The 17,641-nt window shown below is 56.8% G+C and overlaps 1 protein-coding gene across 1 annotated transcript in view; it reads right to left on the bottom strand.

Moving 5' to 3' along the window:
* Positions 1 to 16,948, bottom strand: part of PODXL2 (podocalyxin like 2) — a 38,113-nt gene extending 21,165 nt beyond the window's left edge. The window contains exons 1-2 of the mRNA XM_039248599.1: positions 16,879 to 16,948; positions 11,204 to 11,482 (exon numbers count right to left, since the gene is read on the bottom strand). Of these exons, the coding sequence (XP_039104530.1) occupies positions 11,204 to 11,482; positions 16,879 to 16,948 (349 nt within the window). The remainder of the gene's footprint in view (positions 1 to 11,203; positions 11,483 to 16,878) is intronic.
* Between the last annotated feature and the right edge of the window lie 693 nt (positions 16,949 to 17,641).

The following is a 17,641-nucleotide window of genomic DNA, read 5'->3' as shown; positions in this document are numbered from 1 at the left end:
CACCTGGGTGGTAAGTCAGTCCAAGAGAATCCAGGAAAGGGCTGATGGCTTCCTGACAACTCTAGGTATGATCTGAGTAGCAGAAATGTCCCTCATGGGGCGGGGCGCCTGGGGGCTCAGTCGGATGGGCGTCCGACTTTGGCTCAGGTCACGATCTCACAGTTCGTGGGTTCGAGCCCCGCGTCGGGCTCTGTGCTGACAGCTCGGAGCCTGGAGCTGCTTCAGATTCTGTGTCTCCCTCTCTCTCTGCCCCTCCTCTGCTCATGGCCTGTCTCTCTCTCAAAAATAAACACTAAAAGAAAAGAAATGTCTCTTACACAGAAACACGAATTTAAGGGGACACAGGCTATGAACCAAAGGTGTGGAGGGAAGTGGAACGTGAGCAGGTGTAGGTGTGGGACGAACCCGGTGGGATGAAAGCGAGGAGGCCAGGAGGGTGGCTCGTGGAGCTGGGCCCAGATGTGAACGTAGAATAACAAGTAAAGGGGCGCCTGGGGGGCTCAGTCGGCTGAGTAGCTCTTGGTTTCAGTTCAGGTCATGATCTCACAGTTCGTGGGTTCAAGCCCCGTGTCAGGCTCCGGGCTGACAGAGCAGATACTGCTCAGAATTCTCTCTTTCCCTCTCCCTACCCCTCCTCTCTCTTTCTCCCTTTCTCTCCCACTCCCCTACTCTCTCGCTCTCAGAATAAATAAAAAAAACTTTTTAAAATGTTAAAAAAATATATATATAGAAAGGGCGCCCGGGTGGCTCAGTTAGTTAAGTGTCTGACTTGACTTCGGCTCAGTCCATGGTCCCAGGCTCGTGGATCGAGCCCCACGTCGGGCTCTGTGCTGAGTGTGGGCCCTGCTTGAGGTTTTCTCTCTCTCTCCCTCTGCCCCTCCTCCACTAGCTCTCTCCCCACCAAAAAAAATAAAATAAAATTCAATAAAAGAAACATACCCTGAAGTATATAAAGTCAGCAAATGGGCATCGTGTCTGAAACTTACTATCAAATGGTTTAGAAAAAAAGTTTGCCTATAAGTATGCATGTATATGTTTGGTAAAATGTTAACAATGGGGGAATGTGAGTGAGGGTATAGGGAAATTATTCTTGCAAGTCTTCTGCAAACTTGGATTTAAAAAAAATAAGAAGTTAGAGAAAGACAGAGAGAAATGACTAACTACTGGCTAGTGAACATGCTGGAGCCACCAGAAGGGAAATGGCACAAGGCAGGGGGCAGGGCAGGCCATCCTGGACTAGGGGCCTCGGAATGTTCCAGAAGGAAGGAACACAGTTGCCAGGAGGGGTGAACGGTCTTGGTGGATGGGGCAGACACGCTTCCCCCACTCAGGCGTCCCCGGGACTGGGACACTGGCTGGGAGAGGCATGAGCAGGCGCCGTGGCTTTGCAGAAGGGCAAAGGGGGTGAATGGGCACTGGAGGAAGAGAAGAAAGCAGGCAGGCAGGGCAGGAAAAGGAGGGGGTGCAAGAGAGCTGCGCCCAGTCAGCGAGGCACCAAGGCCGGGCCAGGCGGGTGGCTGCTCCGGGCACCGCCCCCCCCCAGGTCTCCAGGCACGGTGTCAGGTGGTACGTCCCTGTCCACTGCTGTCACCGAGAGCTGTGACTCCACGCAGGGAGCGCCTCTCCCACCTGGTGCCCTAGGCTTTGCTTCTCATTTACCGCAGCCCAGGGAGGCAGGGCAGGAGGAGCCCGCAGACCCTGGGGGCCGCTCTGGGCACAGGCACAGCTGCAGAGCGCCCCCACACTCCCCTACACCGGGACCGAGTGTGAACAACCACAGGTGCCCAGGAGACTCGGTCCAGGCCGCAGGTGAGCCAGTCAAAGCCTGTCCCCACCCCTGGACGGGAGAGACAGCTGGGACAGTGAGGAGATGCCAAAGGCCCCCCACACTCAGACCCTGGTGGCAGGGGGTGGGGGGGGCGCTTGACCTCAAAGCCTGGAAGGTCAGGGAGTGACTCTGCTGCAATGGCACTCAGGACACAGGTAGCTCAGTCCTTCACTGTCCGTGGGACAGCAGAGGACCCCCAGGGACCTCGGGCCACCCCCCCATCTCCCAGCCTCAGGAATTTCCCTCCCTGAACACGAGGTGCCAGGTCTGTGAAGCAGCAGTGCCCCCTAGTGGCGTCCACTGGAAACTACATCTTCCCTGGAGCAGAGGGAAATGAGGCTGGGGGGCCCTACAGCTCAGAGAGCCCACAGCCTGCCCTTCACAGACGAGGGGAGAAACGCTTGTGGGGGGAGGACACTTGCTCTAAGTGGGGAAGCTACACTTAGCACCGCTGTAAAGGTGTAAGACTCAGGCCTGAGGGCACGTCAACCGTCTTTCAAAATGGCGGCCGGCTCAGTTAGGACAAGGTCCAGTCTTGGCTTCAGATGCAGAGAGGGACAGCAGCATCACCTCTCCCCGAGGCACCTGTACCGCGGGCCATCTCTTTAAAGCTGGGCTCGAATCACCGGGCTAGCTGGCAGGCGGGGCTCAAGGCCCAGCTTCTGCAGCCAGGGCCCAGGGTGCTGGCTGACCGGCCTCCGGGCGGCCCACCATCCCTGTGGCGTGTTGAGGCTGCGGTGAAATGACAGAAGGCATCCAAACCACGTCGCCCAGAAGGCACGCTCTTCTCCCTACAGCCATCTCTTCAGGTCCTGCTGCCGCGGCACAGTCCACACACCCAGCTCCCTGCTCGTGTTATCTGTGGGGGGCGGGGGGGGGGCTTGCAATGGGGACTCGGGGGAACAAGCGTTCTAGCAAAGCAGGAACCTGGGAGGTCATCTTGCGCAGGTGTCGGCTAAGTCCAGGTAACGCGGGCTGCCACCCTCTTCCAGAGTAAGAATAGGTTTCCTTAGAGAAGCATTTTTTGTCTCAGTTTAAAATTTTTTTTAATTTTTTATGGTTTTTAAAAACTTATTTCTGAGAGAGAGACAGCATGAGCAAGGGAGGGTCAGAGAGAGAGAGAGAGAGAGAGAGACAGAATCTGAAGCATCTCCACGCTCTGAGCTGTCAGCACAGAGCTGGACGGGGGACTCGAACCCACCAACCGTGAGATCATGACCTGAGCCGAAGTCAAGGCTTTACCGCCTAAGCCCCCAGGCGCCCCAGAGGCATTCTATGCTGGCGGCCTTTCTCCCTTCCTGGATTCCTTAAACCCAACTGCAACGGTTCCTTATGACTCCGCTCAACTCTGCTCGTTTGTTTCATGGAAGTGAGGAAATTGTGGGAAGTATCTCCCTCGGGGTAAAAAACCTACAGAATTTCTCAGTTGTTCCAATTTAGCCTTCTTTGCCTGGGGCCAAGCACCTGGGCCCATTCCTCCTTCTCAACCCCCACTCCGTTGTCATGCTTCTCTGGTGGCAATTCCAGATTCACCACACCTTCTAAGAGTGGTTACAAAGTCGGCAGAGTCAGTACACAAGAAACATCTGCTGAGCAAACTGGAAAAGGGAACATGATTCACGGACTGATGTTGCTGGACTCATGCAGAAGGGTCTGAACCGAACCCAGCAGCCACGCCACACTCCCCGCACCGGACGTGATCTGGGGGCGTGCCGGAGGCCACTCCGATGAAGCCCCGGCCCCTGGACGGCTTGGACCCTCCAGGCTTTTTGGCTCACTCTGGGCTGGCGTTTGCTCCCAAAATAGATCACATTACATTCCCCCCCCCCCCCCCCCCCGTGTATTTCATTTAGTTTCATAAGATTCTTTCCCCAGTTTATCAAGGTGACACTGGACTTCGTTTCTGCCTTCCGGCGGCAGCCAGAGTCTCACGGATGACCCTCGGCATCAGCTGACACGTCATGAACTGACTTCCCTGTTTAAGACGTGACATTTACACAGGCGCCTCGCCACTGGCCTTGAAAGAGTCTTTAAGTGTTCCTTTCAATTAACACCAGATCCCTGAAAATTCCCCCATGAACGCAACACTCAAGCCAGGCAGTAGAGTGAGCGTTAATCCACAAACACACAAAATTCACAACGGACTACGTAAAGCAGGCACAAGGGAAGAAGCTTTTGGCAGAATTAAAAGCACCGTGTTACTGGTCAACCTCAGAGTCGTCAGAGAAATGGAAGACGTCACAGCTAAACAAAATGATAGTCTGGGGCCTGCCACCCGGGCAGTATGTGGTTATGGCGGTGCCCAGGCTTGGGGGAGGCAGCAATCGGGCGCAGTCTGCCGCTGAGGGGACCGGCCCATCAGGCCACGTGGCGGGGGGGCTGGATTATGAATGACGCCTCAAAGCGGAGGGAGGGCAGAGAGCCCTGGGGGTGGGCTTGGAAAGCTGCTGGTGAGGGACATGCTGGTAAGTAACATGCTGGTAAGTGACATGCTGGTGAGGGACATGCTGGTGAGGGACATGCTGGTGAGGGACACGGCAAGACCTGAGCACCGTAATTCTACTTTTCTAAGAGCGTATTTTATGCATTTCCCATCTGGGAAAAACGTCCGGAAAGATCTGTGCCAGGACGTTAACGTTCACCGATTCTGGGTGGTGACGGATCAAGAAAAGTGTTCGCTTTCTTCTTCTTTGCATTTTCTAATTTTCACAGCATGATATTTATTACTGGCATGAAACAAAAATAAAAGGCTTTTTTTTTTCCTTTTCCTTTTTGGCATCAGGTGAAAGCGCCCTCTCAGCGCGCCTTGTCCTCAGCGACACGCCCGACGTGTGTGCAGTGACCCAGAAGGTCAAGCCATTCGGCGGCAGGTATGATCTCAATGCACGGAAACTATTTCCAGGTCCCAGCGGACAGCGGTTTTGATGATCTGTTTTCTACGAAAATTCATCACGGGCAACAGTCATTAAAGTGCTCTAATGAATAATTTCATATGGAGTAGTAGCAGCTCTTCAAGTAGAAATCTCAAATTTGAGATTTCGCCCTGCACTCATTACCTGTGTAATTCAGTGCCCCTCTGAAACCTCTCTAAGCCAGTGTCCTTCGTTACAAAACAGTGATACTAACGACTGATTTCATCGGGTCGCTATGAGGGTAAACAAAATTCCATGGAAACCATGGATATGATGATATAAGCACCCCATGAACGTTCCTTATTCGAGAGCGGTGTGGTTCATGGCCACCCATCATTTGGCAGGTACTGCTCCCTCCTCTTGGTCCAGGAGCGTGGGGCCCGACCCCCCGGCCCCCGGCCCCCAGGGGTGCTCAAGACCGCACCCGGGGCCTCAGGAGTGGGTGGGAGATGGGCTCATGACCCAGGGCAGACTAATGGGCTTCCACTCTGAGACTTTTCCAGAGGTGCCGGGGAGGCCAAGTCCTCTGTCTGTGGGGGCTGCTGCTGGAAAGGAGGTGACAGCTGACTTGCTGGGGACTCTAAGCCACCACCAGGGACGATGTGCCCAAGAAAGAAGCCGGTGAGGGCAGCTGAAGCCTGGTGAAAGCAAGGCAGGGTCTGCTGCCCCATTTCCACACCGGGATCCCACCTGCCTGGGCTCTGGGGTCGCTGAGCCCATCAACAACCCCTTCCGTACACAGCCCTGCAAGCCTGTTTGAGTTAGATTTCTAGAACTTGCCAACCCCAAAGAGCTATCACTTTTCTTGCAGAATACGAAGTAGCTTGTTCCCCAGGAAAATTAAAATTGCATGCAAAGAATTTCATTAAGGGCACGGGAGTGAGGGGTGGAGGGCGACGGGAGGGACAGCCTCAGGGTGAGCGGGTAACCGGGGAAATTACATCAGTCACTAAGGTCCTTGCCCCAGTGCAGCCCTCATGTCCTAAGCTGGCCTGCCACTAGCTGGAGGAGAGGAGAGCTACACTCGTTCCTTTCTCCCTGTTTGGCTGAGGCCACTCATTTCACCTGAAATGTCAGAAAATCATAATATTTCAAAGCTGCAGAAGGCATCCACCAATCATCCCTCACTTACAGATGAGAGGCCGAAGCCGAGAAGAGACGAGGAGCCACTCTGCTCCCTCCACACTCGTCTCCAGCCAAACAGAAAAATGCCAGCGTCTGTTTTGGCTGCGGGGCCTCGGGATCCTCACTGTAGGAGGAGCATCAGCTCTTCCGGGTCCACAAACTAGCAGCAGGGCGTCAGCAAACCGCTAGTGACCACAGGGCACATGGTCTCCTCTCCGACCAAGGCCATCAGGGCGCTCCCGTGGTAGGCGGGATTCCAGACTTGCTCTGCCGCACACGAGCTATGTGGCCTTGGGCAAAGTGCTTGCCCTCTCTGGGCCTGGGTTCCAGCATTTATGAGGCAGTGACGACGACTGCCGCCTGCGACCTCAGAGTGGTCGTGAAGTTCCCAGGAGCTAACCAAAGGGAAGATTCTATGAATAGAATGGTGATCATGTACCAATGGTCAAGTACACGACATTACTGCTCGCCTTGAGTAAAATCGCTGAGCTGAGAGGCAACCTCACAACCTAAGAGAAAGAGCCACGGCTATGGAGTCTGAGAACTCAGGTCTGAGTCCTTAGCGCCCGGGGCTGTTCTCCCAACCCCGGCAGCCTCAGTTTATGCCCTGGTGCAACAGGAGTAACCACAGACACTTGCTTCCGTGAAGATTAAAAGAGATATTATACTGAAACACCTAGCGCGGTGCCTGACACGTCCCCAGTGCTCACATTCGGTCGGTATCATCAAAGCTAGAAGGCTACCGGATCTGTGACCGGACCGGGCCACGGCATGGCATTCCACTGTCGCCTCTGCAGGGACAAATTCACGTCCCCAAGGGCTGTGTCAGGATGGTACTTAGCATGGTACCTCTGACCTCTGGACGGACTCCTCACCCAGGCAGGCAATGCCCTCCTTCTGTCCAGAGAACCTCCAGATGGAAGCGTGTGTCTCTTAGGGCCAGGAGCAGAAGGCGGCAGAGGGGACTGGTACGCTCTGTCCCCTCTGGGTCTGCCTCCCTGTCCCACGGAGCCTCACACCGGGGGCGCTCTCTGTCTCTGCTGTGGCCTAACACCGTATCGTCAAGGTGCACCACCGCTTAACCTCAGGGCCACGGCTGGCTCACGGCGATGCCCCTCTGGGCAGATGACTTAGAAAAAGGCGCTCCTTGCATCTGGCCCACAGCCCAGTGAGCAGGGTGCAGCCTGGACCTGGGCCCCAGTCCCCCAGGCGGCCGGGATGCCCGAGGGCACTCCGAGCAGACAGGACAGGAGGAAGGGCACCACAGGCTCGGGGAACAGACCGATTCCCCATCCAGCTCCGACACGTACCAAGTGTGACCCTGTTAAAGCGCTTGACCTCCCTGCACACCGGTTCCACGTCTGCCGGGCAGGGATGATAATGGGCTAATTAAGTGATGCAGGTCGGAGGAGGGAAGGAGACAAGGCCAAGGGGAAGGCGAGGCCGGAGCGCCAAGGGCATTTTCCGCAGTGCTGGGATGCTTGGTTTTTCTTCTGTGGGTACCGTGCTCTCCCAAAGTGCCGTGGGGGTGCGCGGAGAAGAGACCGACCCGAGGGGATGTAAGGGTCCCGTGGGAGGGTGGCAATGCAAGAGCCTGGCCAAAGCGGCCCTCCTTCCCCCACCTCGTCTGGGGCTCTGGCCTACTCCCCGCCAGGGCACCCGAGTCCCCACCTTCCGGTCGAGCGAGTGAACAGCAGAGGTGAGGGACCAGACCACACGACCGAGCCGGCACAATGAACGAGGGGTGCTCCCTACGAAGCGGCCTCGACAGGCTAATGGGAGAAGCGGAGAAGCGAGGCGAAGGGAGAGGAGGAAAAGGAGAGAGGGAAGGGGGAGGCGGAGCAAATGTGAGTTCACTGAAGCCGAAGGGCCACCCCACTGGGTTCTGACTGCTCGCCTCAGACTAGAGGCTCAAGAGTCTAAACAGGGGAGGGGCGCCTGGGGGGCTCAGTCGGTTATGCGTCCAACTTTGGCTCAGGTCATGATCTTATAGCTCATGGGTTCGAGCCCCGCATTGGGCTCTGTGCTGAGAGCTCAGAGCCTGGAGCCTGCTTCGCTTCTGTGTCTCCTTCTCTCTCTCTGCCCCTCCCCTGCTTGCGCTCTGTCTCTCAAAAATGAATAAATGTTAAAAAATTTTTTTTTCGAAGAAACAAGGGGAAATCCCAGGGAAAACCCAAGTCCATCGAATTGCCTACTACTTCTTTTCAGTGCTGAGGGATAGACATACCAGTGGGTATGTGGCAATCAGCTAGCTCTACAGGGGAAGTGAAGTAAATCCCCATCTTACACCGCATACCCAAATAAATTGTTCTTAAAGAGTTCAATATAAACATCGAAGGTGAAAAAGAATAAAGGAAGTAAAGGTGCATATATGTCAGGGAGGGAAAGGATTTTCTAAACATAAAGCAAAGAAAAACACATAAAAACATTTCAAAAAAAAGACTGACCAAGTTCATAGAAAATGTGTTATGTCAAAAATCACTATTATAAAGATAAAAGTAACTGATAAGCTGGAAAAATGTTTTCTATATATATCAAAGGTTAGCATCCTTTTTTTATTTTTATTTTTTATTTTTGAGAGAAAGAGAGACAGAGTGTGAGCAGGGGAGGGACAGAGAGAGAGGGAGACACAGAATCTGAAGCAGCTCCAGGCTCTGAGCTGTCAGCACAGAGCCCAACACGGGGCTCCAACTCTCTCGAACGAACAGTGAGATCATGACCTGAGCTGAAGTCGGACACTCAACCAACAGAGCCACCCAGCCACCCCAGGTTAGCATCCTTTTTATATGAAGATCTGTACAGTGGCAAGAAAGAACTGAAGCTTCAATAGAAAAGAATCTAAAGGTAATAACAGCTAATATTTACAGAGTACTTAGGGTGTACCAAGTGCTACGCTAAGCGTGTTAGATATATTACCGCATTTAAACCCCACAACCCTATGATACCATTTCCTAGATGAGAAAATTGAGACTTACGTTGCTACCTGCCAAACATCACACAGCTATTAAGTGTCGGTTCTAGAACTTCGGAATCTGCCTGACGCCAGAGCAAGACTTTAAATGGTCGGAATATATATACACACATGTAAGTTAAAATCTACTAGCAATTGAAGGCCATTATAATTTGCCTATCAAATTGGCCAAGATTTTGGGGTGCCTGGGATGGCTCAGTCGATTAAGCGTCTGACTTCTGCTCAGGTCATGATCTCATGGTTCATGGGTTCGAGCCCCACGTCGGGCTCTGTGCTGACAGCTTGGAGCCTGTAGCTGCTTCAGATCCTGTGTGTGTGTTTCTCTCTCTGCCCCTCCCCCACTCACAGTCTCTCTGGGTCTCTCAAAAAATGAATAAAAACATTAAAAAATTTAAAAACAAATAATTGACCAAGATTTCTAAATGACAACATGCAGTTGTGGGAAGGGCCCAAAAACCTGGCATTCATCCCACCTCTGGTGGGCATGCAAACTGGAAAGACCTTTCTGGAGGCCGATGTGGCAAGAGTTAACAGAAGCCTGTGGGAAGACTGCCATCCTCTGTGTCAGACACGCTGCACCCGCTCCAGACCCCCCTCCCTACCCTTCTCCACCCCATGAATTACATCACTAGGCCACGTCCCTGCTTCCTGACCGGACCCCCCCACAGAGGCAGGGGAGGAAAGAAAGCAGAGAGCCTGGCAAAAGATGGGAGGAGAGGAGGTGGGCTATTTACTCCCCTCGCTTCACCCCTGCTGGGTCACCGCTCTTGTCAGGATCCTGTGCTCGGTCTATCGCTCCTGTCTCCTTTCCTCCCTCCCTCCCTTGGGGTGTATGGGCACTGAGTACTCCGCTGTCACTAGCCCTGAACTCCTCGGTCGCTGGCCTATCCCTTGCCCACACCTTTCCAAGTTCCTTGTTCTAGAAGTAAACCCCCCCTGGATGAGCTCAATTTGACCGTGTCTTCCAGTTCTCACTGGGATGCTGATATATCCCGCCCAGAAGATACATCTTTACACCTGGCAATTTTAGTCTAGAAAGGTATTATAGGGAAACAATCCAAAAAACTGCAAAAATACATAATAACAGTTTTAGCAACATTAAAACTGCAAACGACCCAAATACTCAATGGTAGACACCTGATTTTATATACAGAATGACCCGCATGATGAAATACTAGACAGTCGTTAAAAATCGGGTGAGCAGGGGAGGGTCAGAGAGAGAGGGAAACACAGAATCTGAAGCAGCTCCAGGCTCTGAGCTGTCAGCATAGAGCCCGATGTGAGGCTCGAACCCACGAACTGCGAGATCATGACCTGAGCTAAAGTCGGGCACTTAACCGACTGAGCCCCCCAGGCACTCTGAAGTTTATTTTATTCTTTGCAGGTTTCATACTTTCTACAATCTCCATGTGTTATTTTTATAATTAGAGAACGAACATGAAATTATTACACACTCTCGAAAAGAGATTAGGCCTAAACTGTGTAATAGCTCGCCCCCACGCACATGCACTCCCAACGCCTCATTTAAAAACGGGCCTCTGCCGGGGTGCCCCAGCGGGTTAAACCTCCGACTCTGGATTTCCACTCAGGTCACAATCTCACCGTTTGTGGGATCGAGCCCCGCACCGAGCTCCACGCCGGCAGCACGGAGCCAGGGATGCTCTCTTTCCCTTCTCTGTGCCCGTCCGCCGCTCATTCTCTCTCTCTCAAAATAAATAAACTTAAGGAAAAGAAAGAGTGTGCACGGCTGCCAAAGCCGCAGTCACAAGGGCCCCAGGCCGCCACACCTGTGCCCAGCCCCTTGCTGCACCCCTCGCCACACCCCTCCCGGCCTCGGGCTCACCGTGGACCCCGCATAGACACCAGCCTCGCTCCATAAACCCCAGACACGGCCCCGGTGCATGACTGAGAGAAGGGCAACGACAGCGCCTTGATCAGGGGTCCGGGAGACCTCAGGAGGGCTCTGGCGCCTCCGACACAGACGACATGGCAGAGCCGGGCAGCCAGCAGCACCCTGGACCCCGGGAAGACCGAGGCTCGGATCCTGACTGAGCCTGTGAACACAGGTGCCCGACCCCGGGCAGGCTTGTAGCTCCTCTGAGCCACAGGCCTCCGTCTCAGCGGGGAGAACGTTTCGCTCACGGGCTGAGAGCGTTCTAGAGTTCTGTGGACACAGGGCACGGGCTCCCTAAACAGCAGCAAAGGCGAAAGAGAAAAGAGCGTCCTGGTCAGTCGAACATTCGGAGCCCCAGAGGCCCGGCCCTGGCGGACAGGAGGGCAGCAGCGCGGTGAACACCGGCGGCGAGGGACGGGCCATGTGATCTACCTGGACGGCCTCGGAGCCGGCTGCGAGGGGGGACGGCCTACCTGCGGTGGGTCCCAGGTCCAGACTGGAGTCGTTCAGCTCCTCCTCCTCTTCCCAGAAGTACTGGGGCGGCTGCAGGATGCGGGACTCCTCGCTCTCCTCGCTGGGGAAGCCCGAGCCAGGGGCTCCCGGGCCGGCTCCCAGGCCCACGGCCTCGCTGGGCTCCTCCGGGTCCAGCGGCTCCAGGCCCGAGGGCGGCAGGAGGTCCAGCAAGGAGGTGGAGGTGAGGCCCTCGGGGCCGGGCTCATCGGCCCCAGCTGCACACGTGCCCAGGGACGTTCCTGCACAGACACGGAAGCCAGAGGCTGTGAGAGGCCGGAAAGGCCAGGCTGGCATGAGGTTCAGACCCGCCTCCAACAGCAAAGAACCCAGGGGCAGGGGAGGGGGGTCACTCCTGACACCCGGGGCTGCTGCTCACTGCACAAAGGCCAAACCGCTGAGCCCTCCCTGTGAAGGGGCAACAGGGAGACCCGGGGAGGCGGGCGGGAGAGGGCGAGCTTCACCAGGCTTGGCACCCATTGCACGTTGTTTGGTCAGGAACCGCTACTGGCACCCATCTTTGTCACAGTGTGCTGGGTGCTCAGGGCACTGATGCAGCAAAGGATGGGTCCCTGCCTGTAAGTACTTTGCGGGCACACTGTTCCCCGGGCTTCTGTCTGAGGCCGAACGTTTTCCCAAACTGCATTAAAAACGGGATTTGTGGGGCACCTGGGCAGCTCAGTTGGTTGGACATCCGACTTCAGCTCAGGTCATGATCTCACGGTCTGTGAGTTTGAGCTCCACGTCGGGCTCTGTGCTGACAGCTCAGAGCCTGGAGCCTCCTTCAGATTCTGTGTCTCCCTCTCTCTCTGCCCCTCCCCCACTTATGCTGTGTCTCTGTGTCTCAAAGATGGATAAATGTTTAAAAAAAATAAAAAAAAAAGAACGGGATTGTATTTCATCAATACGACCTTCTGAACAGTCTTTAAAAACCACGTGAGATCACAGTTCAAACTCACTCAGTGTTGGTAATAACACGTTTGTTTAGGATCTTGGAGAATCCCTCTTTCCTCATCTATAAAACAAACGAATGAACAAAACCCGATGTACTGATGGGCGTCTTTTCTCCTCCCCTCTCCCTCGCACTCACTTAGAACAGGAAGGCAGCACTATCTGCCAGTTCCACAACTTAATCACACAAAGATTACTAGCTGGCTATATGTCTTCTGGAAAGTGGCTTCAAACCTGTCTCCTCGTCCAAAACTTAAGGAAGGGGGGTGAAATGGCCTCCACGTTCTCTGCTCCCAGACGAGCATTCAGCGATGCAGCGAAGAGACATGTCCTGCCACCCCTGTTGCGCACCGTGCCCTGGCTTGAGCGGCTCACGGGAAGTTTCCACAATGCACTTGAGAGCTAAAGCTCTTGGTGCTGTGTGCTAAACGCTTTGCAAGCGTTACCTGAACTTGACTCTGCACAGCCACCTTATGAAGGAGTGGGAAGCCCCAAGCCTGGCATCCAGGGTGGGGTGGAGACGGCATGGTGGGCACGACCAGACAGCACGGGACCGTGAATGCCACACGCAGTGGGAGGGAAAGCCCTCCGGGTGAACAGGTGACGCGGTGACGAGGCACGCGGGAGAGGATCAACAGGTCCTGAAGTGGAACCCGGAAGGATGTCATGCGCCGGGAAAGCAGGGTTGTGCCTGGCTCCCCCAAGCCGCTCTGGGTTAGCTATGTCTCCCCCGGGGGCCTCGGCTTCCTCATCTGTGACGCGGGGACAAACATTTGAGGGGCAGAAGCCAGCTAATTACAGCTCTCGGGGGGGGGGGGAGGGCAGGGACCGCAAACGAGGTCAGATCCCGACAGACCGAGCTACAGTGAGCAGGCTGCGTCTTGCGCGGTAAGTGTATTCTCCTACGGACTGGGGCGTTCGTGGCCAGGAACAGAGGGTATTCAAGGCAGGCAACGGCCAGTATCTTCAAATATATTAAAACAAAAGGTCGATGTGAATAACAAGGGCCAGAGTGAGTCTAGGTGACTCCATGGGAAAAACCAGGACAGATGCGTGGCAACACGGGGAGGCATCTGAGCCTCCAGAAGCCGGGAACTGGGGGGCACAGAAGCCACCTGTGCCCCCCCCCACTCCCGCTTCCGGCCTCTGCCTGAGAAGTGCTCCCCGGAAGCTCGCGGTCTAGGCCAGGCACCCGCCTCGTACCCCCGCCTTCCGCACCGATTCCTGAACTTTCCTCACCAAAGCGAAACAGGCCCTCTGACAGCCTCCCTCCCTCGCGCGGTGTGTCCTGTGTCTGATTCCACTCAGTCATTCCAGGGAGTGGGGCCTCGTGACGTCAAGGTCAAAGAGCTAGTTAACAGAAGAGCTCTAATGGGCTGGTTTCTGCTCTCGAAAATGACCACCGTGTGTGGAAAGCGTAGTCTAAGTTTTCTATACGACGCCGGCAGGCACGACGGCCCCAACTGGCGGAGGTGGGACCCCCCCCAAGACGGGCTTAACCTGGAAAACCTCACGCAGTCCACGAAGGAAAAAAATGCCAATTGATGAGAAAGGTTTGTACTCATTACATAAAATTTTTACAGACCCCCAGGGATCTGTAAATCTTTGTAAATCCCAGCCAATCTGTGAAAGGCCATTGGGTGAACATCTACAGACCAGCGCCTAGCAGCTATGCCGGGGTCAGCCTGCATCGAAAGGTGCAAACTGGTTTTCTTTAGGAATTCCCGGAATTTTAGCCTCCAAAAAACCACTGGCAATTTGCATTGCCTCTTTGAGGCCTGAGAGCTGCCTCTCTCGGAGCGGAGCTGTGGCCCCGTGGGAGCCAAGTCACTCCCTGCTAGGCCTTGGTCCGGCTCTGCAGAGCGGCTCGGACCTGGAGAAAACGACGCGCCCTCTCAAGGAAGGTCTGACCAGCAGTCCCGCTGACGACCCACCTCTGCTGATCAAATACCGGCTCCTCGGTGAAGCTCTCTGTGCAGACGGTGAAGCGAGTTCCCACACTCTCCAAGCCTCTCCCCTCCACCTGTCAGGCGGGGAAGCCACGGTCTTCCTCCCCCTTCCCTCCTCCTCTGGCCTTCTCTTCCTTTCCCACCTGGGTCTAGCAGCAATGAACAGAGGTTTTGATAATCTTGCCGAAAAGCTGTGTGTGAAAACGGCGATCTGGGCTTTCACTCCCTCTCCAGTACCCAGTTCCGTTTTCTTGAAGCCATTTTTCCCCTGTGATGATTATTTTTTCTTTATATAGACCTTGATATTCTCAAAAGCCTTGGCAATGAGTGATCATTCAAGTAATTGCAGGAGGCTACTTATTTCCAGACTTGCCCACCAAAAATGTAGCGGAGACCTAAGCATTGTGTATAATTGCCTTTGCGCTTGATAATTAATCTGCTTCAGTTGAGACTCTAGCTGATTTACAAGTTCAGAATTGCACTCTTTGTGGCTTTTTTTTTCTTTCAGCACCTAAAATGTTCTGTGACTTCGTCACTCCCAACAGAGAAAGAGGGAGAAAATAAAAGGAGGCACAGGAAAAGGATTCGGGGGCCAGCCTCAAAGGATTGATTGAAAATGTGACCCAAACTCAGAAAAAGAGGCGAATGAAGCAGGCTTACTTCTTGGGGGGGGGGGGGTGAAAAAAACAAGGCCTTAGTAATCCCTGTGTTTTATCTCACTCGCAATCTGTTCCTGATCCAAACACCCTTTCCTGATGTCTCCCATCAGCAGCTTCGAAGCGCAGATCTCCCTAAGCCCTTGCCAGACACCAATACGGGGCCACGTGCCCAGCACCCACAGCCCCCACACCTGAGTGTCAGCTACAACAGAAATAGTCTAGCCCAATCACCCTACCATGCACGCGCGCGCACGCACACACACACACTCCTATATGTGTCTGGATGTGTCTGAGAAGCAACGTTGAAGAGTTCTGGAAGGGCTTCCAAGGAAAGGTGTGTAAGAAAGAGACACACTGCTAAACACACCCGTCGCTGAAAGGGAGGCGATAACATACATCCGGACACCGTGAAGTGCTGACGGTGGGGGGGAGGTGGGGAGGGGTGAAGCTGCCGGCCAAGAGGCGTGGCTAGCCACAGCTGGGCACGGATCCTGACCCACTCTGCTCGCCAGCTCTGGTGTGGCTGTCGCACAAAGAAACGGCAGGCGAGTCAGTATTTCACGCATGTATTGAATCTTACGTCTTATGCAGACACAGACACGGTGCGAGTGGGTGTCGGACACAAGACCGGATGGACGTTTCTGTGCACACCCCTTTGGTCCCTGCCCGTCCCCGGACTGACGGTGGAGACACAGTGCCCTCGCTGACTAACCCTTCCCCGGTCATGCTCAGGAGCGGGAGGCGCCCTTCTCCCGTCTTTGCCCCTGGGATTCTGACACTTACGGGCCGGGGCCCATCTCACTGCAGTCTCGCCTTCATCACACAGATCGTCTCGGGGCCTGGGCCTTTGTGGGTTAACTGCACGGGAGGTGACCAAGTAGCCAGTGTCCCAGGCAAACTCCCACACACACGCACACCCGTCACACGCCCATGTGTCCGTCAGAAGCGCAGTTGCCCAAGGCTGTCCGATAAGTGAGCACGCGCGTGCACACACATGTGTGCACACACACTCATTCCAGCACACCCCTCCACCAACCCCGGTTAGCAATGGGCCCTTAGTACGTACTCAACGACATAGCGCCCCCTCTGCCGTGTCTCCCGCGGAGAAGGTGCCCACCCTTGCAGCGGGCACCGCTCCCCCCCCACCCCTCACCCCGCGCCGGCGGCCCGGCTCCACCGCGCCACACACCTGGGCACGCCCGCCCGGCACACACCTGCATCCGTGTCTGCCCCGCGGACGCTGCTCAGCCGGCTGTCGCGGGCACATCCTTTCACACCGGCCCCCACGGCCCCCGCCGGCACCCACACCCCCCAACGCGCTCGTGCACCGCTGACTGGAAACGGCGGCTCGGAAGGTCTCTCACACGCACCCCTGCGCGGCCGTGGCGCAGGAGCTCTCCAGCAGCGCCCTTGTCACAGGCTGACCTGGTGGCTGTCACACCCTTTTTCTTTCTTGTTTTGGTCGGCTCCCAATCAAGTTGCCCCGCACCGTCTAGACAGGCTGTGCCCATGACACACCGCGCTCCTGGCCGGCGGCACCGCACGCGCGTAAACACACACCCTCACTGTCGCAGCAGCTGTGTGTACGGCTCCTGGGCACTTTCCGCCCGCGCCCCACGCTCGCTGTGGTGTCCTCACGGGCCCGCGGACGCCAGCTCCGCGTCTCGGGGGGCTGTCGCCGAGCCCGCGCCCAGGGCCCGCCCTCCTCTGGCCGGCGCCCCCGCCCTCCCCAGAGCCCCCCCAGCAGAGCCCCCGGGGGCGTGCAGGCGCGCCCTCCGCCACGCTCCTCGCGCCTCCCCTGCGCGCGCCGGCGTGTGTGTGTGTGTGTGTGTGTGTGTGTTTCCACACGCACGCCCCCGCGCCGGGAACCGCTCTCACACGCGGCACACGCGGCGGCCCCACGCCCCCCCGCCCCGGGCGCGCGCGTGTCGCGGACCGCGCGGCAGCCCCGCCGAGCCCCGCGCTCCCGCGCCTCGCGCCCCGGCCCCTTTGTTGGCCGCCGGGAGCTGTCCAGCACCGCGCGCCGCCGCCGCCGCCCGCCCGGCCCCGCCGCCGCCCGCCCGCGCGGCGCGCACTCACCCCCGGCCAGCAGCAGCAGCAGCGGCGGCAGCAGCGGCGGCAGCCGGGCGGCCCGCAGCAGCCGGCCCATGGTGCAGCTGTCGCCGCCCGCAGCCGCAGCGGCGCGGCGCCTCGGCCGGCGTCAGGGGCCGCGCGGGCGGCGGCGGCGGCGCGCGCCCGCCCCATTGGCCCGCGCGGCCGTCACTCACCCCCGGCCCCGCCCGGCCGCGTGCCGCGGGCGCGCCCCCGCGGAGACGAGGCGGGCGCGCGGGCGGCAGCCCCTCCGCACGGTGCCCCCCCCCCCCACTCCCCGGGGCCAGGCCGGCCAATCAGCGCCGCGCGTGCCTGGGGAGGCGGGGCCGCCACCGTGACCTCCCGGAGTCCGGCCTCGCACCTCGCGCCTTCGCGGGCGGCGGAGGCCACCTGCCTGGGGCGCAGGGTCGGAGGGGGGCGCGCCCGCCCCACCTACTCATCCATCCCACTGGAAACCTCTGCTGCGCGGCCAACGGGCAGCGGGTGGTCACCTGCACGGAATGACACTGTCCAGGGGAGCCAGGAGTGACCCCGATGCTGGGGATGTGAAGAGTACCTTTAACCCGACATAACCTGAACGGGGACCCTAGGAGGGCGGGGTCAGGAAGTCTCAGGGGCCCTTGGGCTGGGCAAGCCCTGATGGCCACGGCAAGAGAAAGACAGGGCGAAGGCCCCGGGCCGGGAGCGAACCACAGATGGCACTTCGAGCCAGGCAGTCTAGTGCATTCGAATTGGCTCAGACCTTCAGCGA

Source organism: Hyaena hyaena, unplaced genomic scaffold (assembly GCF_003009895.1).
Source record: "Hyaena hyaena isolate Hyena2069 unplaced genomic scaffold, ASM300989v1 scaffold_316, whole genome shotgun sequence".
In the NCBI taxonomy this organism is placed as follows: Eukaryota; Metazoa; Chordata; class Mammalia; order Carnivora; family Hyaenidae; genus Hyaena; species Hyaena hyaena.
This window is presented reverse-complemented; position numbering and strand designations above follow the sequence as displayed.